This window comes from Neopelma chrysocephalum, unplaced genomic scaffold, assembly GCF_003984885.1.
Source record: "Neopelma chrysocephalum unplaced genomic scaffold, ASM398488v2 Primary Assembly neopelma1_84, whole genome shotgun sequence".
Lineage (NCBI taxonomy): Eukaryota > Metazoa > Chordata > Aves > Passeriformes > Pipridae > Neopelma > Neopelma chrysocephalum.
The window spans coordinates 1,340,059-1,360,358 of NW_020897746.1; the positions used below are offsets into that span (position 1 = coordinate 1,340,059).

At 42.9% G+C, this 20,300-nt stretch overlaps 1 protein-coding gene across 4 annotated transcripts in view; it reads right to left on the reverse strand.

The window, feature by feature from the left end:
• The window catches only part of MYH10 (myosin heavy chain 10), a 99,235-nt gene that overhangs the window by 23,731 nt on the left and 55,204 nt on the right, over positions 1 to 20,300 (reverse strand). For 2 of the 4 annotated variants that reach the window (XM_027691973.1, XM_027691974.1), the window contains 11 exons: positions 17,171 to 17,234; positions 15,304 to 15,402; positions 14,243 to 14,386; positions 13,839 to 13,934; positions 9,727 to 9,845; positions 9,128 to 9,280; positions 8,558 to 8,731; positions 6,716 to 6,889; positions 4,903 to 5,017; positions 3,807 to 3,869; positions 1,206 to 1,399 (listed from right to left, as the gene is read on the reverse strand). In XM_027691973.1, coding sequence (XP_027547774.1) covers positions 1,206 to 1,399; positions 3,807 to 3,869; positions 4,903 to 5,017; positions 6,716 to 6,889; positions 8,558 to 8,731; positions 9,128 to 9,280; positions 9,727 to 9,845; positions 13,839 to 13,934; positions 14,243 to 14,386; positions 15,304 to 15,402; positions 17,171 to 17,234 — 1,395 coding nt within the window. The remainder of the gene's footprint in view (positions 1 to 1,205; positions 1,400 to 3,806; positions 3,870 to 4,902; positions 5,018 to 6,715; positions 6,890 to 8,557; positions 8,732 to 9,127; positions 9,281 to 9,726; positions 9,846 to 13,838; positions 13,935 to 14,242; positions 14,387 to 15,303; positions 15,403 to 17,170; positions 17,235 to 20,300) is intronic. The other 2 variants (XM_027691976.1, XM_027691975.1) reach the window with 1 other exon arrangement.

A 20,300-nucleotide genomic window follows, 5' to 3' on the forward strand; every position in this document is an offset into this window, starting at 1 on the left:
TCTAATTTAACCACTAACACTCTGATGGAATGAACTGGGTTGCAACTCAGTGTTCACAAGTTCCATATGTTATGAAAACTGCTGTTTGTCAATAATGAACATTTAGTACACAAGCTTCTGAAATAAGAACTTCCTACAAGGCACAAGCATTTTACAGGTTATTTACTGAGAGATGTTATGCACATAATAGGAACAAGGCTAGCAAGTGGTATTTGCCACCTGACTTGTATCCAAGTGAACGTTATCTTTTATTCTGCTCTGGAACTGGTTGGAGATTAGACAAAAGTTCTTCCCCCAGAGGCTGGTTGGGCACTGCCCAGGCTCCCCAGGGCAGTGGGCACAGCCCCAAGGCTGCCAGAGCTCCAGGAGGGTTTGGCTGATCCTCTGGGGCACAGGGAGTGACTCTTGGGGATGGGCCTGTGCAGGGCCAGGAGTTGGACTGGATGATCCTTGTGGGTCCCTTCCAGCTCAGCACACTCTGGGATTCTGTGATACGTTTTTTGTGAAGATTTAGCAGAAAATATCTTTGAAGTCTCCTTAAGCATCAGATATTTACATTTAGAGGATGTATATGTGGGGATCTGTCTTGCCATTGACCCTGTGCCTCCACCCACTGAGTTTGTCTTCAACCACTGGCAAGTTGTACATAGTAAATAGAGCCACCCCAGTGCCTCCTGGGAGACAGTGGATTATCACACAGAATCCCAGAATCAACTAGGTTGGAAAAGACCTCTGAGATCATCAAGTCCAACCTTTGACTTATTTTATTATATAAATTATTACATATTAATTATTGGATTGGCCCAACTCAAGGCCTCATTTTTGAAGTCAAACCCCTTTGATGAGCTCATAGCACAAGCCTGGGCTCCTACACCTCCCAAACAAACTCAGTACTTTGTTTTTCAAGCTACTCTCCACAAAGACAACAGTCTAAATCAGGGGATGTGCAGGGAACTCATCATGGCCGGGCTTCGCAAACGAAGATTTGGGAAGGGCTCTACCCACATTTGTTACAAGCACGCTGGTGGCTAAAAAGGCCAATACAAGCAAGGAACACCATTTATCAGTGTGAGATCTGTGGATTCTGATTGCAAGAGGAAGGCCCAGACTCCTTCTCCTTCCACCCTTCCCAGAGTCCCACCCGGAGGGAGGCAGGTGAAGGCTGGTGAAGAGCAGGGCTCAGGGGAGGGGTGTGCAGCCCATACCCTCTTCTCGTGGTTGGGGATGATGCAGCGCACAAAGTTGGGGTTGGTGTTGCGCAGCGTGGCCATGAGCTTGGTGAGGGACTCCTTGTAGAGCTGCCCCACGGTGCGGAACATGCCCTTCTTGGTCTTGTACGCGGAGCCAAAGGCCGTCTCCGTGATCCCGGTGACCTGGTCCAGCCCCACGATGCGATCCACTGGGAAGGACGGGAGAACAGAGGTCAGTGGGCTCTGATCCGTGCCAGGAGCAAAGGGAGGCAGGAGGAGGAGCAACAGTGCAGCAGCGGAAGCTTTGCGGGACAATGACAGAGGTGCCGTCGGAAGGCAAGGCAGGGACGGGGGACACTGTGCACAAGCTTTGGGACCAAAAGCCACAAACTTATCCAGCAGAAGAGTGTAGCTTTAGTTAGGTACAGACTGAAATATCCAGCTCTTTACTTGCAGTTCTACATGACCAGTAAAGCTGTTTTCTTTGTTTTAAATCGGCTTTATAGAGATAAAAAAAAAGCTGCCTGGAAACTGGCAATTATTGGAATTCTTACAAAGCGAAATATTTCTGGGTTGAACATTTGGAATGACACATCTGTGTATATTTGCTTCAAGTGAAGAGTCACTTATGACAATTATATAGATTAAATCTGAGTTTCATTGAGTATTCAAATGTGTTTTCATAAAAATTTACAGAAGAATTTGAAATAGTGTTATTTCAGTGATGAAGGAAAAAAGTATCTGGCAGACTTCTGCTAGGCTGCTATTTTGAAGAATTCTTTCCATTTTATTACAACTACAAAGAAATCCCTAGACAAAAAACAAGTTTCAAACCAGGAACACTCCACACCAAAGCACTTCAAAGCTGCCATAAAGCATCACAATGGAGATTTTTCTTTGATTTTTTGAACATTTTGGGTAAGGATCCCTACAGTTTATTCTTCAGAAGCACAGATTTGAAATCTGACTGCCAACATTAAAACCTTAAGGCCAAAAACACGAAGGTGATTCCACGTGCATGTCAAGAATTATGTAAACAGTTCACTAAAAAATACAAGAGGTGGCTTAACACCATTAATAATTATTGCTGGTGCTTCTTAATACTGAACAAACACCCAAAATATGTGGGTTCCCAATGAAATCCAAACTGGCCAGCCAGAAACAAGCAACTATTTGTAGGCTAAAGCTTCAATTTTGTGAAGTTATTTTCTCATTTAAACCAAAGCAGAGGCAGTTATGCTTTGCTACCAGAATTAGTTTTGTATCTGACAAGTAAGTGACACTATTTTATTTCCTCCTTGTACTCAACTGGTTTTCAAAAGTCTATTAAAATAAAAAAGAAAATTAAAAGCAGAAAAACACAGGGCAACAAGTTTGAGTAATCAGTTGTAGGTCTTGCCTGGAGTACAGAGCAGAGCCCAGCTCCTCCACATGGTTTTGAACACAAGAATCTGCAGTTTATTAAAGTTAGAAAAATAAGTAGGTGGCAAGGTGTTCATAAATCATATCCCAAATTTTTACTCTGAAGCAGAATTCTGCTCTAAATCAGACATGGGACAGAAATTCATGGGAATCAGTCCCACAGATGAACACAACAGCTTGTGAATATTAGGAACCTGCCCCCACCAGCCCCACTAAGGACTGGAAACCCCCAGCTTTGGTTTGGGAGGTACTTTTTACATTTGGTAAAGAGATCTGATACTTGTGCATTTTTGTTTTGTTCCCCTCTGTGCTCGAGGTGGAAGAGGGTGATTTCTATTTCCACCAGGATTATTAAATCTAAGCTTTCCCTACAGTTTAAAAGCAGTCCTGAACTGCAGGACTGGACCATCATCCGAAACTGAGCCCTCCAGGAATTACTTTAGGAACACCATGAGCCTCCTCAGGGATGGGATGTACCAGGAGTAGTGGAAAATAAACCCAAGTAAAGGCTGAAAGTCTGAAGGCACAACCTTCAATATTTCTAAACCTGGGGAGAGGAATACAAGGAGGATGAGGAGGTTGAATAAAATATTGAAAGTGTATTCAAAGACATTCCAAGCAAGTGGGTTTGTTGATTTCTCAATACCTCACAAAACACGTGCTGTTTATACAACGGGGAATATTAAAATTAAGAGGTTTTTAAACAAAAGAACAATTCCAACAAGTCTGGAAGAAGTTTTATTTCACTTACTACCCCCACTACAACTGCAGCACTCATTCTGATACTTCAACACATTCTTCAGCTCTCCTCCCAAAAGCACACAGCCACGTTCTAGAACATTGCAGAGTTTTGTCAATGTTGGACTGCAGAAAGAAGCTCGATAAGTGTTACAAAGCTTATGCATTCTCCCAAATGCTTGGAGCCACCAGAATTGTCACTTAAGAAGCAATTCTACATCTCCTCATGGAACTAGGAAGCAACAAACCTTGTCATCTGCAATGCATAACTGGAGATGCTATGTGTGTTTGCAGCAGCAGCCGGACAGGAGCACTCAGGGACTGCTGGCCTGTGGGGGTTTGACCTAAATCCAGCATGAAATGAGAAGTTCATGCAAGCCTACGAGCAAAAATGGATTTTCCTGTAGATACAACCAGCCCTGCCTTTAGTAGGCCTACTGTTTTATATCCATTCACCTGGTGGCTCATGAAGACCAGTAATATTGTCATAGAAACAGGCTCTCTGAATATTCTGAATCTCTAAGGCAGAGAAACAGCAGAAACAGAAAGACAGAAGAGCAGATACACAAGACACTTCAGTTAGTAAAAACAACAGGTTCATCAATTGCAAATAGACTTAACTGCTACAAAAGCAATTAGGCCACAACATATTCCATGCACATTTCAATTATCTGTGGAAGCAGGTTTTGAATATCTGGACCAAGACACTTGTGTGGGTACTCAAAAAGAAAGGAGCAGATGCAGATGCCCAACCAAAAAGTTCTTTATCTATTCATTAAAGCTGCTCTCTGTGACTGAGGCAAGTAAGAAGGAAACTCAGTATTAACCTACAGCACCATCTTTATCACAAGCTTCATTTCCTCCTCAAATAACAAACTACAGGATTTATATACTGTGACATGTAAATACACTCTAATTAACATACTGTGATGCTAAAACTAGAAAAGTCCCTGCTAAGTATTTATTTGGCTATTTCTGCTTCTTGGAGTATTTTGGTAAAAGTATTGATAAACACTTTCAGGTGATATGCAGGTAAACTGGCTGAGCAGCAGTGCACAGTTAAAACAGGAATATACTGCATTTGATTTTAAAATGTAATATCTCAGCACTGCTATGGCTGTTAATGGAATTTATTTTAGGAGATGTGGATTTCCACCACTGCACATGAAACAACTGTGCTGGTGCTCACATAAGACAATATTTTATTAACAGGAAGAACCACTCCAGCTGTTCACATTTAGGACTCTACTGCAGCAAGTCCCAACCAAGAGTTTGGACAAGATTCCACACGAAATTCGACCCAGAGTAACAAGTAATAAGTGAATATCAGTTCAAATAATGAACATGAGAAGCAGCTACTCAGAAATGGTACATGTGCAAGGGACCAGAGGGGCGACCCAACTTCCTTGTCGTACTTGTGGCACTAAATAAGAGAGAAAATGCTGTCGATATTTACAATGGAGAGGGTGGAGGGGGAGGAGGCACAAAAAATTCAAACTCATCCAGCAAGGTTAAATCACTCCCAACACGTGCTCAGAGCATGATCTCTCACCATCCTTCCAGAGCTCAGCAACGAACTTGTCTGACGACTGGTGCAGGAGTGTGGCCACGTTGTCGTTCAGGGGGTCCATGTTCTTCATCAGCCACTCATCTGCCTTGTAGTCCACCTGCAGGGTCAGAGGGACAAACAGCTGCAGGTTTGTACTGGCCAGGACCAAAACCAGTTTTCAGATCACTATAGTGGTGTTTTTCTCCTGTTCTCAATGCTCATAAACCATTAAAAGACGTCCAAGATCAGAGTCCAACCCTGCCTGTCCACACCAACCTTGGGTGTCCATAGTTGGCCTCTTCCAAACAGCTCAAAGTACCACAGAAGGCTGTTATTCTTTTGAAAGAGTAAATGGGTGTTTTCTTAAAAATCCAGCAATCTTTTTGCTTACTCATGGCCAGGTGTACATTTGCAGCCTGGTGGTGTAAGGTTGACTGTGAAGATGTAAAACCAATTCTAGGATAGATCCTAATTTTACTTGTCTAAATCACTAGAGAATAAATTAATTTCCCTATAGTGGTTATATTTAAACACTTTGTTCTATAAGGAAAACAAAGCTCTTATCTCAAAAGAACCAAACCTGTAGTTTCCAATTAAACCACAGCTCAGCAGTTGAAAACTCAATGAGAGCAACATGGGTTTTATTCCAACCCAAAAGAGAGCCCTAAAATGCCCTAATTCCACCAAAACCTCTGCACAGATTAGCATGGCTTTGCTTCAATCAAACCAAAAGTTTTCTATTTTTGGATAAAGGCTTTGGAAGGAAAGGCACATTTAACTACTTTCAGCATCCAAAACCAAAACAGATCATTATCTCAGGACTTCCTGCAGGAAATTATTCCGGTTTTGAAGGAATACACATTCTGACCAGAGACTGCAAAATGCCTTCTGTCAGAGGAAGCTCTGGAATGCCAGTATTCCAAAAATGCCCACTCAGTTTGGCAGAAATCAACCATTCTTTAGAACAATTATTTCCAGTAGCCAGACACCAAGCTGGTTTACTCTCCTTTGATTATTTAAAGGCAATCTATTAACTGCAGGAACAGTGATCACTGCAATATCTCTAAGTAACTGTTTTAAATATTGATACAACAAAATGTATAATTTATTTCACTTTTTGCTACAACTGTCTAGTTGGCAGCACTGACCTGAACAAAGGTAACAACAAGCCAGCAGTGCTTAAAGTGAAAATTAAAGGAGAGCTCTGAATCATTCACATAACTTGATTCTTTCACTGTCAGGTAAAAAATTAGGATTAAGTTTTAACCATTTATGAAAATCCCTGGTTATCATGAAGGACCTGCAAAGTACAGGAATTGCAGTTATTTCCTGGAGCTGCACCTGAGCTCTGTCCTTGCAGCAGGAGACTAAGGACTGAACCAACAGTAAAAATTAAAAGGTCTCAGCTTAACTCTAAAAGAAAATGTTCTGTGAAGATAAATGTGAAGATGGTACTGACACAGCCCTGCTTCAAGCACCACCATCAACTTGACAACCCAGATATGTAAGAGATTCCTTTCAACAGAGTCCTGGAAAAAACTCTACCTGTGAAACCTGGCAAAAAAAGTTAAAGGAAACCAAAATATTTGCTTTATCTAATATTAATTCATATTTTTCAGTTCTGTCTATTTGGTAACACAAGTTCCATGAAAGCTTTCCTGAATATGTTCAAGAAAATTAAACAAGGCAAGAGTATTTCTAAATTTGGTAGCTATACTGCATAATATAAGCATATATATATATGTAATATGCTATACTGCATAGCACTTTCCCCAAACCAACATTTCTAACCAAGAATTTAACATTTAACCCTTACCTTCCCTGCATAGTGAATAATGCAGAAGTCTGCTTTGTCCTTTAGTTGTCTTGGCTTTTGGAACTTGGAATGAGTTCCTTGCTCTTGGACCAATTTTTCCACAAATGTCTTGTCAGTAGCTTTAGGGAACCAGCATTCCTCATCCAGCAGTGCCAACACACCAGGAGGATTTGCCTGAAATGCAGTTGGGTTTAATCTGTGAATATTTTTATATACATATTTAAAAGTTTAATATTTACAACACACCACTGAATGTCACAATAAAATTAGTCTAAACTGATTAAATTTGATTTCAGATAAAGGAGCTGTGGGGAAGCCCAGGTCAAGAAAAATGTTATGCCTGGTTCAAACAAATTCATTGCAATGTCTGTGGAGCCAGACATGACCTGATCCAGTGCTGACCAGAGCCTTGCTTTGAGCTGGGCCTGTGCAGTGGATGATCTCCAGAGTCACCTTCCCAACATTTCTGTGACAGGGAGAGTAGCTCATCCACATTCCCAGGGTAATGTCCTGCTTTAATGGGAGATAAACTCAGCCAAGGATCCCTCCCTGCCCCTGGATGCTCCCGTGGAGCCTCTGAGCCTGCCCTGCCAAGTGTGGGTGGGTATCCAGCAGCATTCCCAGATCCAGCACAGCTTTGTACCCTGTCTCTCTCCATGGAATTTAAGCACCCTCTCTGAAAGTTTATATTTTCTTAAAATGAAGCAGGGAACGACCAATGTCTGTATTTTACAGCTGTAAAATTGTTTGTCAGGATTACTTTCCTCAGAGTAGACAGACTGATGTACAAAGGGAAGCAATGGAAAAGGGTTGTAGGGATTTATACTTAAATTTTAAGGATCAGTACTTAAAAACTTTCTAGGGAAAGCAAAGTCCACACATCTGAAGGGAGATGTTTCTACTACCTGGTGTCACATTTACAGAACAACTGTGAAGGTACTGAGATTTGCTCTTCAAATAATGATGCATTTTAGGATGTTCACCTAAACATGTGCACACTGAAGGCACCCACACTTGTCCCCCTGAGGCTTTTGGAGGAGATTTCACCTTCCAAGGTGGCAGAACTTTCTCAAGTTCCACACACCTCTGATAACCCAGACAAGATTTCCCCTTTTCCTAAAGGAAAACGAGGATGCAGCTCATGGGCTTTTCGCTGTCGAGGATGCAGAGCATCACTGGCAGCTCACCTGTATTCCAGAACACACAGAGAAAGGCAGGGAGGAGGCACTGCAATGCCCCAGGGGGAATTTGAAAGGTCTGAGGTTCAGAGGGGCAAAGAACAATAAACTTTCTGGGGTAAAAATCCTTGTTCTCCCCCTCTGCTCCTCCTGCTCTTTGAAGGGCTCTTCAGCCTCCACAAACTGAGCAGCCAGGGGAGTATGTTAAAAGCAAAGTGACTAAAACCACTTTTAAGACTTGTTTTCCATTTGCAAGGCAGATTTGTGGGGGGAAAAAAAGGAAATGTCAGGAATTTTGCTATTGATTTCAAATTAAAAAAGTTTATTACCCCAAGTCTTGAAAAGGTTTCAACCAGAGCCCCAAAGCTCCTACACCACAATGGCACAATTTAGTGACAGTGACAGGATTAATGACTTCATTAGTACTAGGGAAAAAAGCATAAAAATAGCAGCTCCATATCTTGAGCTCAGTGTTCTACACTAACATCAGGGCAAAATCCCCTAGGGATTAATCCTTTTGCTAATAATACACAGTGTTTTAGACTTTGGACTTGAGCATTCTGGTTAATTCCCTTTTAATGACAGCTCCGGGAGAAATATCTAATTTGCAGGCAGTAAAAGACACACTCAGCATTCCAACCTCACTATTCATGTGCAAACTTACAGGTCTTTCAATTAAGTCAATGCAAGGCTGCAGATCCAGTCCAAAATCAATGAAATTCCACTCGATCCCCTCTCGCTGGTATTCCTCTTGCTCCAGGATAAACATGGTGTGGTTAAATAACTGCTGAAGCTTCTCATTGGTGTAGTTAATGCAGAGTTGCTCAAAGGAGTTCAACTACAAGAATAATATCAGTATGCAAGAATGAGTCAGTGACAAGATATCACATATCTGGGAGTCAAAAATTTGACTTTATAAGGAAATTCTCCAAAACTCTGCAAAGTTCAAATATAACGGAAAGAAAACTGGAAAACAATTATACGAATCTCTCATGTTCCCTGCTACATATAATTAAACTAATGCATAGTAGGAACAACCACCACACATAAAAGAAGGATTTAGACTGAAGTATGACTTTTTAGCACTGTCATTTTGGGCTGTCAAAGCATTTTTATGCTCCAAACAAATCCCTCCTGCAGCCTTGGAACATGCTGCATTCAGTGGCTCTGCAGTGGGTCCTGATCACACATTACCAGGGAAAAGAAAAACCTGACTAGCAGGATTTCCAAGTACCTCAAAGATCTCAAATCCAGCAATATCCAGGATGCCAATAAAAGATGCTCCCTGACGTTTGGTCCTGTCCAAAGCTTTGTTGATGCGGTGGACGAGCCAGCGGAAGAGGCGCTCGTAGGTGGCCTTTGCCAGAGCTTCCACTGCAAAGTCTGCCTGAAAATCCAAACAGGAGAATTTATTTACCCTGGAAAAGCCATCAAAAGAACACAGACATGGATGTTATCACAAATAACTAAGGAAAAGAAGAAGCTGGATGGAGTTCATACCAGTGAGGAATGAAAACAAGCAGCAGAAACAGTAAAGTAGTTTGATTAATGGTAAGAAAAATGTCTTTTTAAACTCTTCCATAAAAACAAAAGGTCTCTGAGTATTTGATAATGTCACAACAGTGATACAAAGGATGAAACCAGGAGAAGGTCAAGGAAAGGGAAAGGTTTCTTCTATTCTACAACTGATTTTTACCATATAAGAACATTCCATAAAGACAGCAAAGCTTTAACAGAGTCAGTGGCAGCACAAACTTCATCCCAATTTTCTTTGTTAGGAGCTAATCAGGATGAGGCACAGTTTCCCTTCATCTTTAAAACACCAAAACTTACTTGTTCTTTGGTCTGGGCTTTCTGCACATAGTCCCTGCCCACTTTGATGCGGGGAGTCAGGATGGCCCGGGTGAACTCCATGACGTTCATTCCCAGCAGATGGCACAGTTTCTGTGCAACTGGAGAGCAAAGAGCACATGAAAAGGAGCACTGGAATCCTCTCCAGCAGTCAGAGATCCCAGGAAAGCTGCTGCTGACAGAGGCTGTCCTGGGCCAGAGTAAAACTGAACCCAGCCTAGGGAGCCGGACACGAGCCCTGTGACAGATCCCATCACACCCCAAGGCTGATGGACCCCTCCAGAGGGACACAGCTGGATTTCCTTGGGGGAGCATGGAAAACACTGGATTTCATGGGATTGCAGGTCATGTAACAGCCCACAGCTCAGGTACAAGCACCCATTTAGTTACTTTACAAGGGAACACCCATTTTCTTACCCCCAGGAAAAAGTACAGCCTGAGGACATCACACACCAAAGCCATCATACTGAAGGGTGCTTAAAACATGTTTCAATTCAGGCAGGTGTCCAGTGTAATGTCAAAATATGTCACTTATACTATTTAAAACATAGGTTTGTAATACTGTCCAGAGAGGCTGAGGACTCCCCATCCCTGGAAGTGTCCAAGGCCAGGTTGGACGGGGCTTGGAGCAACCTGGGCTAGTGGAAGGTGTCCCTGCCCATGGCAGGGGGTGGGACTGGATGAGCTTTAAGGTCCCTTCCAACCCAGCCCAGTGTGTGATTCTGAGTGTTTTATACAGAATAACAACACCAGCAGCAGTGCACTTTCTTTAACAGCAAGAACTCTCCTGATGTCGTGTTATTATTTAAATAGTGCATTACCCACGCCATCCCTACACATTCCTGTTGCATCAACCCCTTTTTCTAAACACACATCCCAAGAGTTGGGTGGTTATGATTCCATATTTCTAAAAATGAATGTGACGCCAAAGGTATTTTTAGGGCTGGGGAAGTGTTGCCCTTTAGCAGGAAGCTCTCCACAGTACCCTGTAAGTGCTTAGCCCTTGTAACCTGACAGCTTGTTGTTCTACTGTCAAAATGAAAAAACTATTTTTGCAAATTAGGATTGGAAAATAAGAATTTTTCAGTAGGTGCTACAGAGCGTCCAGGGAAGGGAACAGAGCTGGGGAAGGGGTTGGAGCCCCAGGAGCAGCTGAGGGAGCTGGGGGGGCTCAGCCTGGAGAAAAGGAGGCTCAGGGGGGACCTTCTGGCTCTGCAACCCCCTGACAGGAGGGGGGAGCCGGGGGGGGTCGGGCTCTGCTCCCAGGGAACAAGGGGCAGGAGGAGAGGGAACGGCCTCAAGTTGTGCCAGGGGAGGGACAGGTTGGACATCAGGAGGAATTTCTTCCTGGAAAGGGTGGTCAGGCCTTGGCAGGGGTTGCCCAGGGAGGTTTGGAGTCCCCACCCCTGGAGGTGTCCCAGGAAGGCCTGGCTGTGGCACTCAGAGCTCTGGGCTGGGGGACAAGGTGGGGATTGGGCACAGGGTGGACTCCATGGGCTGGGAGGGCTTTTCCAGCCTCAGGGATTCTGAGATTCTGTACTTTCATACCAGTATATAAGAGCTCCCTCTGCCTTATATTTTTTTTTTTAAGTTTTAAAACCATACTATTTGCTCTTAATATTGAGATTCTCTCACTGGCCACACATTCATTAGAAGGGTTCACGAACTGACACACAATCAGTGAAATCAGGGGGTGTCACAAACTGAGCCCTTTCACCTTAGCTACATACAGAAGCATTTCTGTGCTTTGAGGATAAAAACATACATCAGCATATCAGATAAAACTTACTGTCTTAGGGATCAAGTAGCAAGTGCTACCAGGATCTTGAAAAAAAACCCTAAAAACAAACCAAGACCTTGAAAATATTAAGCAGCCATGAGCATCAGCTTGGTACAGTGGCATAATGGATACTATATAAAGGATATTGCAGTTTAAGGAAGGAGGATTTTTTCCCCCCTGAAGTGCTTCAAAACTACACTCAGCTCCTTTCATGAACCAGTGGTGTGGAATTTATTGTCCCAACCCTTCCAGTCTGTAATAAACTGTAGTTTAGGTAAGAATAACAACAATAAACCATAGCAGATGTAGTACTAAAAATCCCATCTGCTAAGCCACTGAAGGGGGCTGGAGACAGCATTTCTGAGGTTCCCCTGAAGGGAACTAACCCACTTTCAAGTCCAAGCTCTGTCACTTTTAAGGGCAGGACTGGGTCACACTATTTCAGCTTCACTCATCCTGCACTTTAAAAAAAGCATCATTTATCTTAGGATGGTTTGGGTTTGAAGGGACCACAAAGCTCATCCAGTTCCAACCCCCTGCCATGGGCAGAGGCACCTTGTTTATAACTGAGAAAGGGCCCTTGAAAAGGTGTAATTGGACAAAGCCTTGACTATCCTGACTCATTTCACTACTACTGGGTTTTTGATATAACTCTCTGAATTATTACAAAGCCAAGATACTGAAAAGCTCCAATCACAGATGAACAGGAGCTTTATGAGATTGTTTATGAACTTCTGCCCTCTCAGCAGAAAGGTTTCTTCCAAATCTGGTGAGCATGAAATGATTTTTTAAGTACAGTTTCTCCCTCCTCTTAATACACAAAGGCTCTATTTCTTTCTTGCCTCTCTTGTATCTGTCCTTGAAACCACTATTTGTTTATCTACATCTATGATCTATAAGGTAGAATTTGCTTTCCATATTCTTTGACTCAGTTCACATCTCCACTACCCACACAAATTCCTTCCCATCCATGGAGACAATAACCTGACCTATATCAGACATCTCTAAAAGATGAATCCCTGTCAGGACACTGATTTCTGCAGAGGATGCAGGGAAACCCCTCACAGTGAGAGGTGACAACACAGGTGACAAGGGAGAGATAGTTACCCCCAGTGTCTTCAGTAAGACCCAATAACAGAACACATATCCCAATTTTTAAATACAAGAGGACAGAAATAGGCTTTAACTATGACCTGAGCTTTTCCCCATCTTTGCTTTGTAATTCAGCATTTTGTATCCAGTACTATAAACATCCAACAGGATCAGTATATTTATAGCCAGTGTTATAATTCAGAATTTATGTCCAAAAACCAATGGTAATACAAGTAAAACCAAGACAGTCAGGAAGTAAGAAGCATCTGTATCTTTCTACATCACACTTTCTACACAGAGCAGGACTCAGATGAGTTCTCTAAGCCAGCAGGAAAAGCCCAAAAAACTAATCCCTTACCCAACCTCTTTTCCTCACAGCAAACATCCAAATCTCAAGTGAATAACTCCTGACCTTCACCTCACACCTGGGCAGGAGGCCACTGCCCTCAGAAATGAGAACAATCTGGGACACTGCAAGGGACCTCCATGCACAGCAATTTGAGACAATTCCAAAGGGAGACAGAGAAGAACCTGAGTTGTGCACGTGCAGCAGGTCCTGTGAATGAACAGGTTCCCAAGTTCTCCAAGTTGACTTTCCATGAGAGCAGTTAAAAGGCTGGCACTGAAGTGCTAAATAAAAACCTCAGATGTGCTTCAGCAGCTATTTTTTTGTGTGTGTGAAGAAATATATACTCCTCAAATGGTGATTGCACTGCAGGCTCTGATACATTCAATCCCAGCCACGCTGCCAGGCCACTCCAGAAATCAGCCTGTTCTAAATACAGCATTCCTGTGTTCTGCCATTGCACCCTGGAAGTTGTGCTTGGCTCCAGGGCTCTTATCATTGGCAACAAAACTGCTGCCAAGAACCAAAGCAAACAAACTGATTTAAGCATGGGCTCCTTCCTAGGGCTTAATCTTTGGAGAGAGCAATAAACAAGATTACAACTGAAATACGTGTTCAAAGCTTAGCAGCCACACAAACAGCATCAATTCCCTTGACAGACACTTATATTTGTCTGCAGGGCGAGGATGGAAGAGGGGAGTTTTAGTGATTGCCTGTTGGCTCCTCTCACCCCAGTCCTGGCCCCATTTTGGCACAGAACACTCTCAGGGATGCTCAGCAGACTGCTCCGTGTTTTTCAAGATATGCACTGGACAAATGGCAGGAAGAAAACTCCAGCACAAGTCAGAGGAAGCCACACAGACGTGATCAACTCACCAGTGTTCTCTGGCATGGAGGCTTGATCGGTATTTCTCTCCTTCTTAAAGGAAATATTTCCAAATTGCAGCACTGAAGACACCACTTTCAGCATTGCTGTGTTAACAAAAGACATGTGCATAAGTTTAATGGAAGAGAGCTCAGCTTGGCAAATTTTTCTTCTGTTACTTGTGTCGCTTTCCTTCCAAATTCAAAGCAGGAGCTCCAAAAGGAAATACAGTTTGTACTGTGCTTTTTGGGCAAATGGCTTTAATTCAACTCTAGTTGAAGTTAAGCAAATATTTTCTTCAGGTTCTCAATACACTGAAGCAACATTAAATTTGGTGACATAAAGTTAGCAAGTGTGTTTGTGTGTGTAAGAGAGAAAAGTACACTCTGAAAATGCAAAGGGCTCAATAACTTACACAGGATCTCGTCGTGTGAAAACCCCATGATATGCATGGCTTCCATTGTCTCCTGGAAGTTATCCTTGTCTTGTTGCCCAGGAATGGGGATGTAGCCATTAGATAAAAATCTGTAATTGTTAAATCCTTCGAGCAGCAAGTCAGCTGTATTGGGGGGAAGGAAGAGACAGAAAAATAACATAAAGGAATTCTGTTCTCTCTAAATGCCCAAACTCAGCTTCAGGAAATCAATTCCTCAGATGTGGCTACAAGCCTGTAGTGGCTTGTAGCTGCAAGCTGCAGCTCCTGAAACCCTAAAAATACAAGTGTGCCTTCCAAGCTGAAGGCAGATTCACAGACTTTCTGTAGCAACCTACACGAGCTCTTTAATGCATCTCTGTGCACAGAGCATTGCCCCACTCAGATCTCCCATAACCTCAAATCCCCATTTGGAATATCCCAAAAGGAGGATCTCTACTGAAAGGTACCAGGCTCAAGCAGAAATGGAGTTAAGGATTGATAATCACCAACATCAAGGATGCCAAACACCAGCTTATCTAACACAGGAGAAGTAAGAGTGGATCGATGCTCTGAAGTCTGTATCTTCATTAGTTCCAGTTATCACAACCCAACAGAAATTCCCAGTTACCAAGGGGGGGGAAAAAACCCACCCAGAGTCAAGATAACCACCACAGCACTGCAGTGGCTTGCAGAAAGCCACAGAGCTTCACTGTGTTTTGGTTAAATGGTTGCTTTTCTCCCCAGGCTGAAGGTACAGCCCAGAGCAGGTACAGCTACCACTGCTGATCAGGGTTGGTGGTTATCAGACAGGAACACTGCAGGTTCTATCCAGGGATTCCCAGCCAGAGACTGCCCAAACTGGGCTTTGGCATGGAGGAGACATTTGCTTGATTTATCAGAGTGGCTCCCCAGCACATCCGATAAAGCACAGGAGTTCTTTCCAACCAAAGCCACCTGGCTTTTCCTTCTTTGTTTAAAACTGAGACCAACCCAACCATGTTAAACTGAAATAACAAACAGCAGACAGACAACAGGGTTACAAAAAGAGACTCTCAACTTACACTTGAGATGTTCTCCTGCTCCAGCCAGCAGTTGGTAGAAGATGTGAAACGTCCGCTCGTCTTTGGCCTGACGAACAGCACGAGACTTTTCCAACAAGTCTGGATTATAACTGGAGTCAAGGATCAGCTGCAATTCTTGGTTAAAAACGTCCAGTGCAAACAAAAGTACCAAAGCAGGCTATGGAATTACTTTAAGACCAAATAGAACTTTAGTAGTAATGCCCAGAGTAGCTGTGGCTGCCCCATCCCTGCAAGTGTCCAAGGCCAGGTTGGACAGGGCTTGGAGCAACCTGGGCTAGTGGAAGGTGTCCCTGCCCATGGCAGGGGGTGGGACTGGGTGAGCTTTAAGGTCCCTTCCACCCCAAACCATTCTGGGATTCTATGACCAGACCTTGCCCAATATGAACTTTTAGTGACTTCAAGTGAGAGATTTCCAATTCAGACTGGTAGAAACCCACTTTTCATCTCAGCAAACTCATGAATTTCAGCACACCCATCCCGTTGCCTGCATTTCCCTGCAATTCCCTGCTCCGTGCAGTTGTCTGGAATGGATTAGCCACAGTTTTGGTGAGAGGAGGAGCTGCCATCCTTCTTTTATTAAGGTCATAGCTGAAGTTTTACTACCAAAAACCCAGCAGCTGCTGAACTCAAAGATACTTTGTCATCTGAAGCACATTTGCCATTTTTCTCCAGCACTGCATTTTTCCACACAATCACCACTGTCTCTAAACAGCTCCCAACTGCAATTCCTGCAGCAGGTAATCTAATTAGCTGCAATGTTATTTAATTATTTTACTTCTAGATATTCTATATTGTAATGCAAATGCAGGACAGGGATTTGAAATGACACAGGTCACTGGTGAGGATGAGTTCTTGTGATGAAGAAAAAATTCCCTAGGAGTTAAATCCTTCTGTTTTCACAAAGCTCTGGGCAAAACAATTCATCTGAATTTTCCTAAAAGCTGCCTTCATTCCTGTGCTGTGGTGAATGAAGGAAAACATTTATCACTGAAGCATATTTTGAATAACTATAGACCTTTCCCAGCCTTATTGGGAAATTATACTTTGTGACAGTTCCAAACATTCAATGCACTTCAGATGAAGCAGTTTAAAATACAGCAACAGAACAAAAGTTTAACTGCAGCATTGTTTATGATCAATACCCACTTCATATTGTTTACTAAGACTTCCAATTTCATCATTTTATGACCACCCTGTTTTCCCCTAGAAAACAGGCTACACTAAAAATTACACACACATTTTTAGTATGAAGGAAACAACTTCAGAGAAGGGCTTTCAGTGCAAGTATTTTTACTTGTTCTTGCACCACCACAAATAAGAACGAACCTCAGAGCTAAAACTGAATCAGGCTTTGGTATTAATTATAATTAATTAATTACAATAGTAGGTCTTGTGTTATTGAACCCACATGGGTGTCTAGAAGGCCTAAGAAGGCAGAAGGTGGCCCAGCTTTGTCACTTGATAAGGAGCATCAGCTCCTCCCAGGCTGGGGGCTGCTTCCGAGCTCTGGGCACGATGCAGAGGCTCAGCTTCTGATTAGGAAGGCGTTGGGGCATTTTCAGAAATGTTCACAGAGCAAGCACATTTTACATGGTTTCCCTTTTTAGCACACCCTGTTTTTAAGGCCAGTCTGAAAATCCAGCAGGTTTGGGAGCGCTGAGTTGGGGAGTGGAGGATTTCTGAGCCGCTGAATTTGTGACATTCGATCGGCTACTTTGAAACAAAGGAAGAGATGGGTGTTGTCAGAGGAATGTCCTTTCACTGCATTCCAATGAATTCTAGGGTTAAAAGCAAAACAAAGCAGAAAACTTGCATTTTTGCAAGGATGTGGCATGAGGGAGGATACATGTCTCGATGTTGGCCCCCACAATGTAACCAGTAACATCAAAGTTAATCCTGATGAATTTACCCTGCAAAGAAAATAAGATTTTTTCATTATTACTATTTTTTTTAATTAAACAATGCTGTCTATATAAAATATAATCCAAATGCATTCATGGATCAAGCATCTCCCAAGATCAAATGAAATCACTGCCCATCCATGTGCTCAGCCATCATTTCAATGGAGCACACAAACACACACTAAGGATTAAGGAACTCCTAGTCCAGATATATTTGTAATCCAGATTTAGGAAAAACTTCTCTGAACATGAGGCTCAATTCCTCACACTGAGGTTGGAAGAAATGCTGAGATTCTACATGTGCACATTTCCATAGCAAACTTACTGGTGCCTGAAGGTGCTCCAGCTGCAGCAATCCCAAATCTCAGGTGCTGCCCAGCCCACCACATCACATCTCCCCTTCCATTCCAAACCAGGCTGGCTGCTCTCTCTATGGCCTCTCTTCTCCAGCAGTTGGTAAAGAAAGAACTAAGAAATACACCCATTTCTCACACCTACATCTCAAATAAAGAGCCACTTCCCACCCACAGAGCAGCTCTTGGAAAGCAGGTGGTTGCCAGTAGATATTTTATATCATTTTTAAGCCACATCAGTTCCCCCATCTGATTTGTCATTCCCAACAGGACAACAGGCTTGGAGCTGGACCATTTTATCTGCACCATCACTGAATTTCAAGTTTGTGCTCATGAAGCTGTTCAGCACTACCCTGGTTGTGTGAAAAACCAGTGGGAATTCCCAGTGACTACACTGGGCTCTCCATTTTCATTGCACCCAATTTCCACAGTCCTCTATCCACACACAGACAGGTCTGGAGATCAGGGAGCACGACAGAAGTTTGCTAACACCTGCCCTAACACCTCTGATGGTATCTCCACAAAGCCACCTACTGATAACTTTTATGGAGCCCTTTGGAAAGGGCTTTTACAACCTGGATCCCGACCCTGCCTTATCTCCAACTTGATTAGTGCTATCAGCATGTTCAGGTGAACTCCTGTTTGGCACCCACTCAGCTCAGGGAGTGTGCTACTGATTTCCTGATTAAATATTCTACTCTCCAAGCTTGTAGGGTCCCTGTATGACAGGAATGGCCCAACCTGGTCAGTGTATTATTTTGGGGGCACATTTCCACGCTGAACAAATTGCTTCATTTGTGCTATTGCAACTCCTTACCAGAACCCCCCGCCCTAATAAAGCCCATTCAGATCAAGATCTGTGGGCACAAGACCAAGTTTCTCCCCCCAGCCCCCTCAGTGAATCCAGGGAAAGGCACAACCTCCCCACCAGCCCTATCCTGACTCAATCTCAGAGCAAAGTCACTGCTCCAGGACTGTGGTTGTGCAGCTCCAGCTCAAAGTGGGGTCTCTGAGTTGCAAGAAAACTGGTGGAACACTTTAAATTAGCTCCAGTGGTTATTCCCTACTGTTCCAGTTTGGTTGTTAAGCCACTGGCACTAAAACCACCGTGCCAAGGAACAAGGGTTGTTTCCAGGCATGGCCTGTCAGGAAGCAGCACTGAACGCAGATTTGTGAGGATGCAGATACAGAACACCCTCAGCTCAGTTTGTAACTGGAGCATTTAGACTTTTTTGCTCAGGAACAATTCGAGAAAGTTCTATTTATAACTGGCACAAAGAATGAAATGACATTTTACTGAAATTCAGGCAGTAGACCAGATATATGATGCACATGGCAGCATGGCAACAATGGCAGCAGACTTTTTACCCAGAGCCTTCTTGCCTTGAACTCGCCTTGTCACGTGAGAAAACAAACAAGAAACATTACAGAAGGTCTAGTCAGTGGCTTTTTCTGATATCATTTGGAACCATTTTACGCTGTTTCACACTCTTAAAAGTTATTTAATTTCTGCTGTCAAGTTACCAGTTCCATGAGCAAAAATAATTGAGAGGAAATGCAGTCATTACACATCAGAAGAGGGGACCCACATGCTCCCTGCTTCAAAGTTCAGGCCTCACTGGAGTCTGTACTAGAGAGATCACTTATCTAGTTAATCTTCTTAAAAGCACAATATTAATAGATCCTTTTAGCTGGCACTGGCAAACCTTGCTATGAAATCTTTAATTTATCAGTTAGACTGCAGTGGTGCTCATCTAAGGGCTGAATTCTGTTGCCACCATCAGGCTTTGGAAAAATCACATCAGAAGGAAGCATTTAGCTCTGCCACGTGAATCCAGCAAGGCCACTGTCCTATCCAATGCAAACCAGAGATTTTTATTTCCTGAAACGCTGCCCTTGGTAGAAGAAAAAAGGGGGAAAAATGAAATTCCTTGGACACCAGCCTTATTTGAGCCCTGTCTGTGCTGTCAGTGAGCAGGGACAGGCTGGCAGGCTCGTGCTGCACAGTGAAGCCTGTCAAGCCTGTGTGGCTGAACAACAGCACTTCTCACTTTGTGGGAGGATAGATATTTTTTAAGTCAGGTTTTAAAATGGCTGTAAAAGATTATTTTTTTTTTCCTGCATGAGATGAGACCATCTGGAATGCATTATACTTGCTCCTTTATAAAAACAGGGCTGGAGCCATCGCAGTGATTATGTTCATGATGGCAATGCAGCCCTCAAAATAACACAAACCAGATGCTGACATCTTTTAGGGGGAAAAGCATCCTCATTAAATTAGTACAGTCTTTGATGGAGTCAAGATAGAATTATTGTACAGTGAAACCTATTCATATTATAAATTCTATACCCAACTTATATAAGCATCAAGCAATATTGTAAATAACGTGGCTATAAAATTATCAAAGCTGAATTTCCACAGTACTCTGCTCTCCCTTCCCGACTGGAAAGGCTAAGGGACTTAGTCATGGAGTTTTCCAGAGTCCTTATCACTGAAGTTGAGTTCATGCATTATAAATCCAAGCAACTGTTGAAATGTCAAAGGCAGACCAGAAATCTTTCATTTGTTCTGTAAATTTTAGTGTTGTTCTCGCCAGAAAAAAAAGATTTAATACCTCCTATACAGTTCTGAAGTTGTACTGAAAACATCTTCCTCCTGAAACAGGAGATGGCTTTTTTTCCCCTTCAAAGGAAAGGAAGTTCTAAGAAGTGGTAAAAAGTT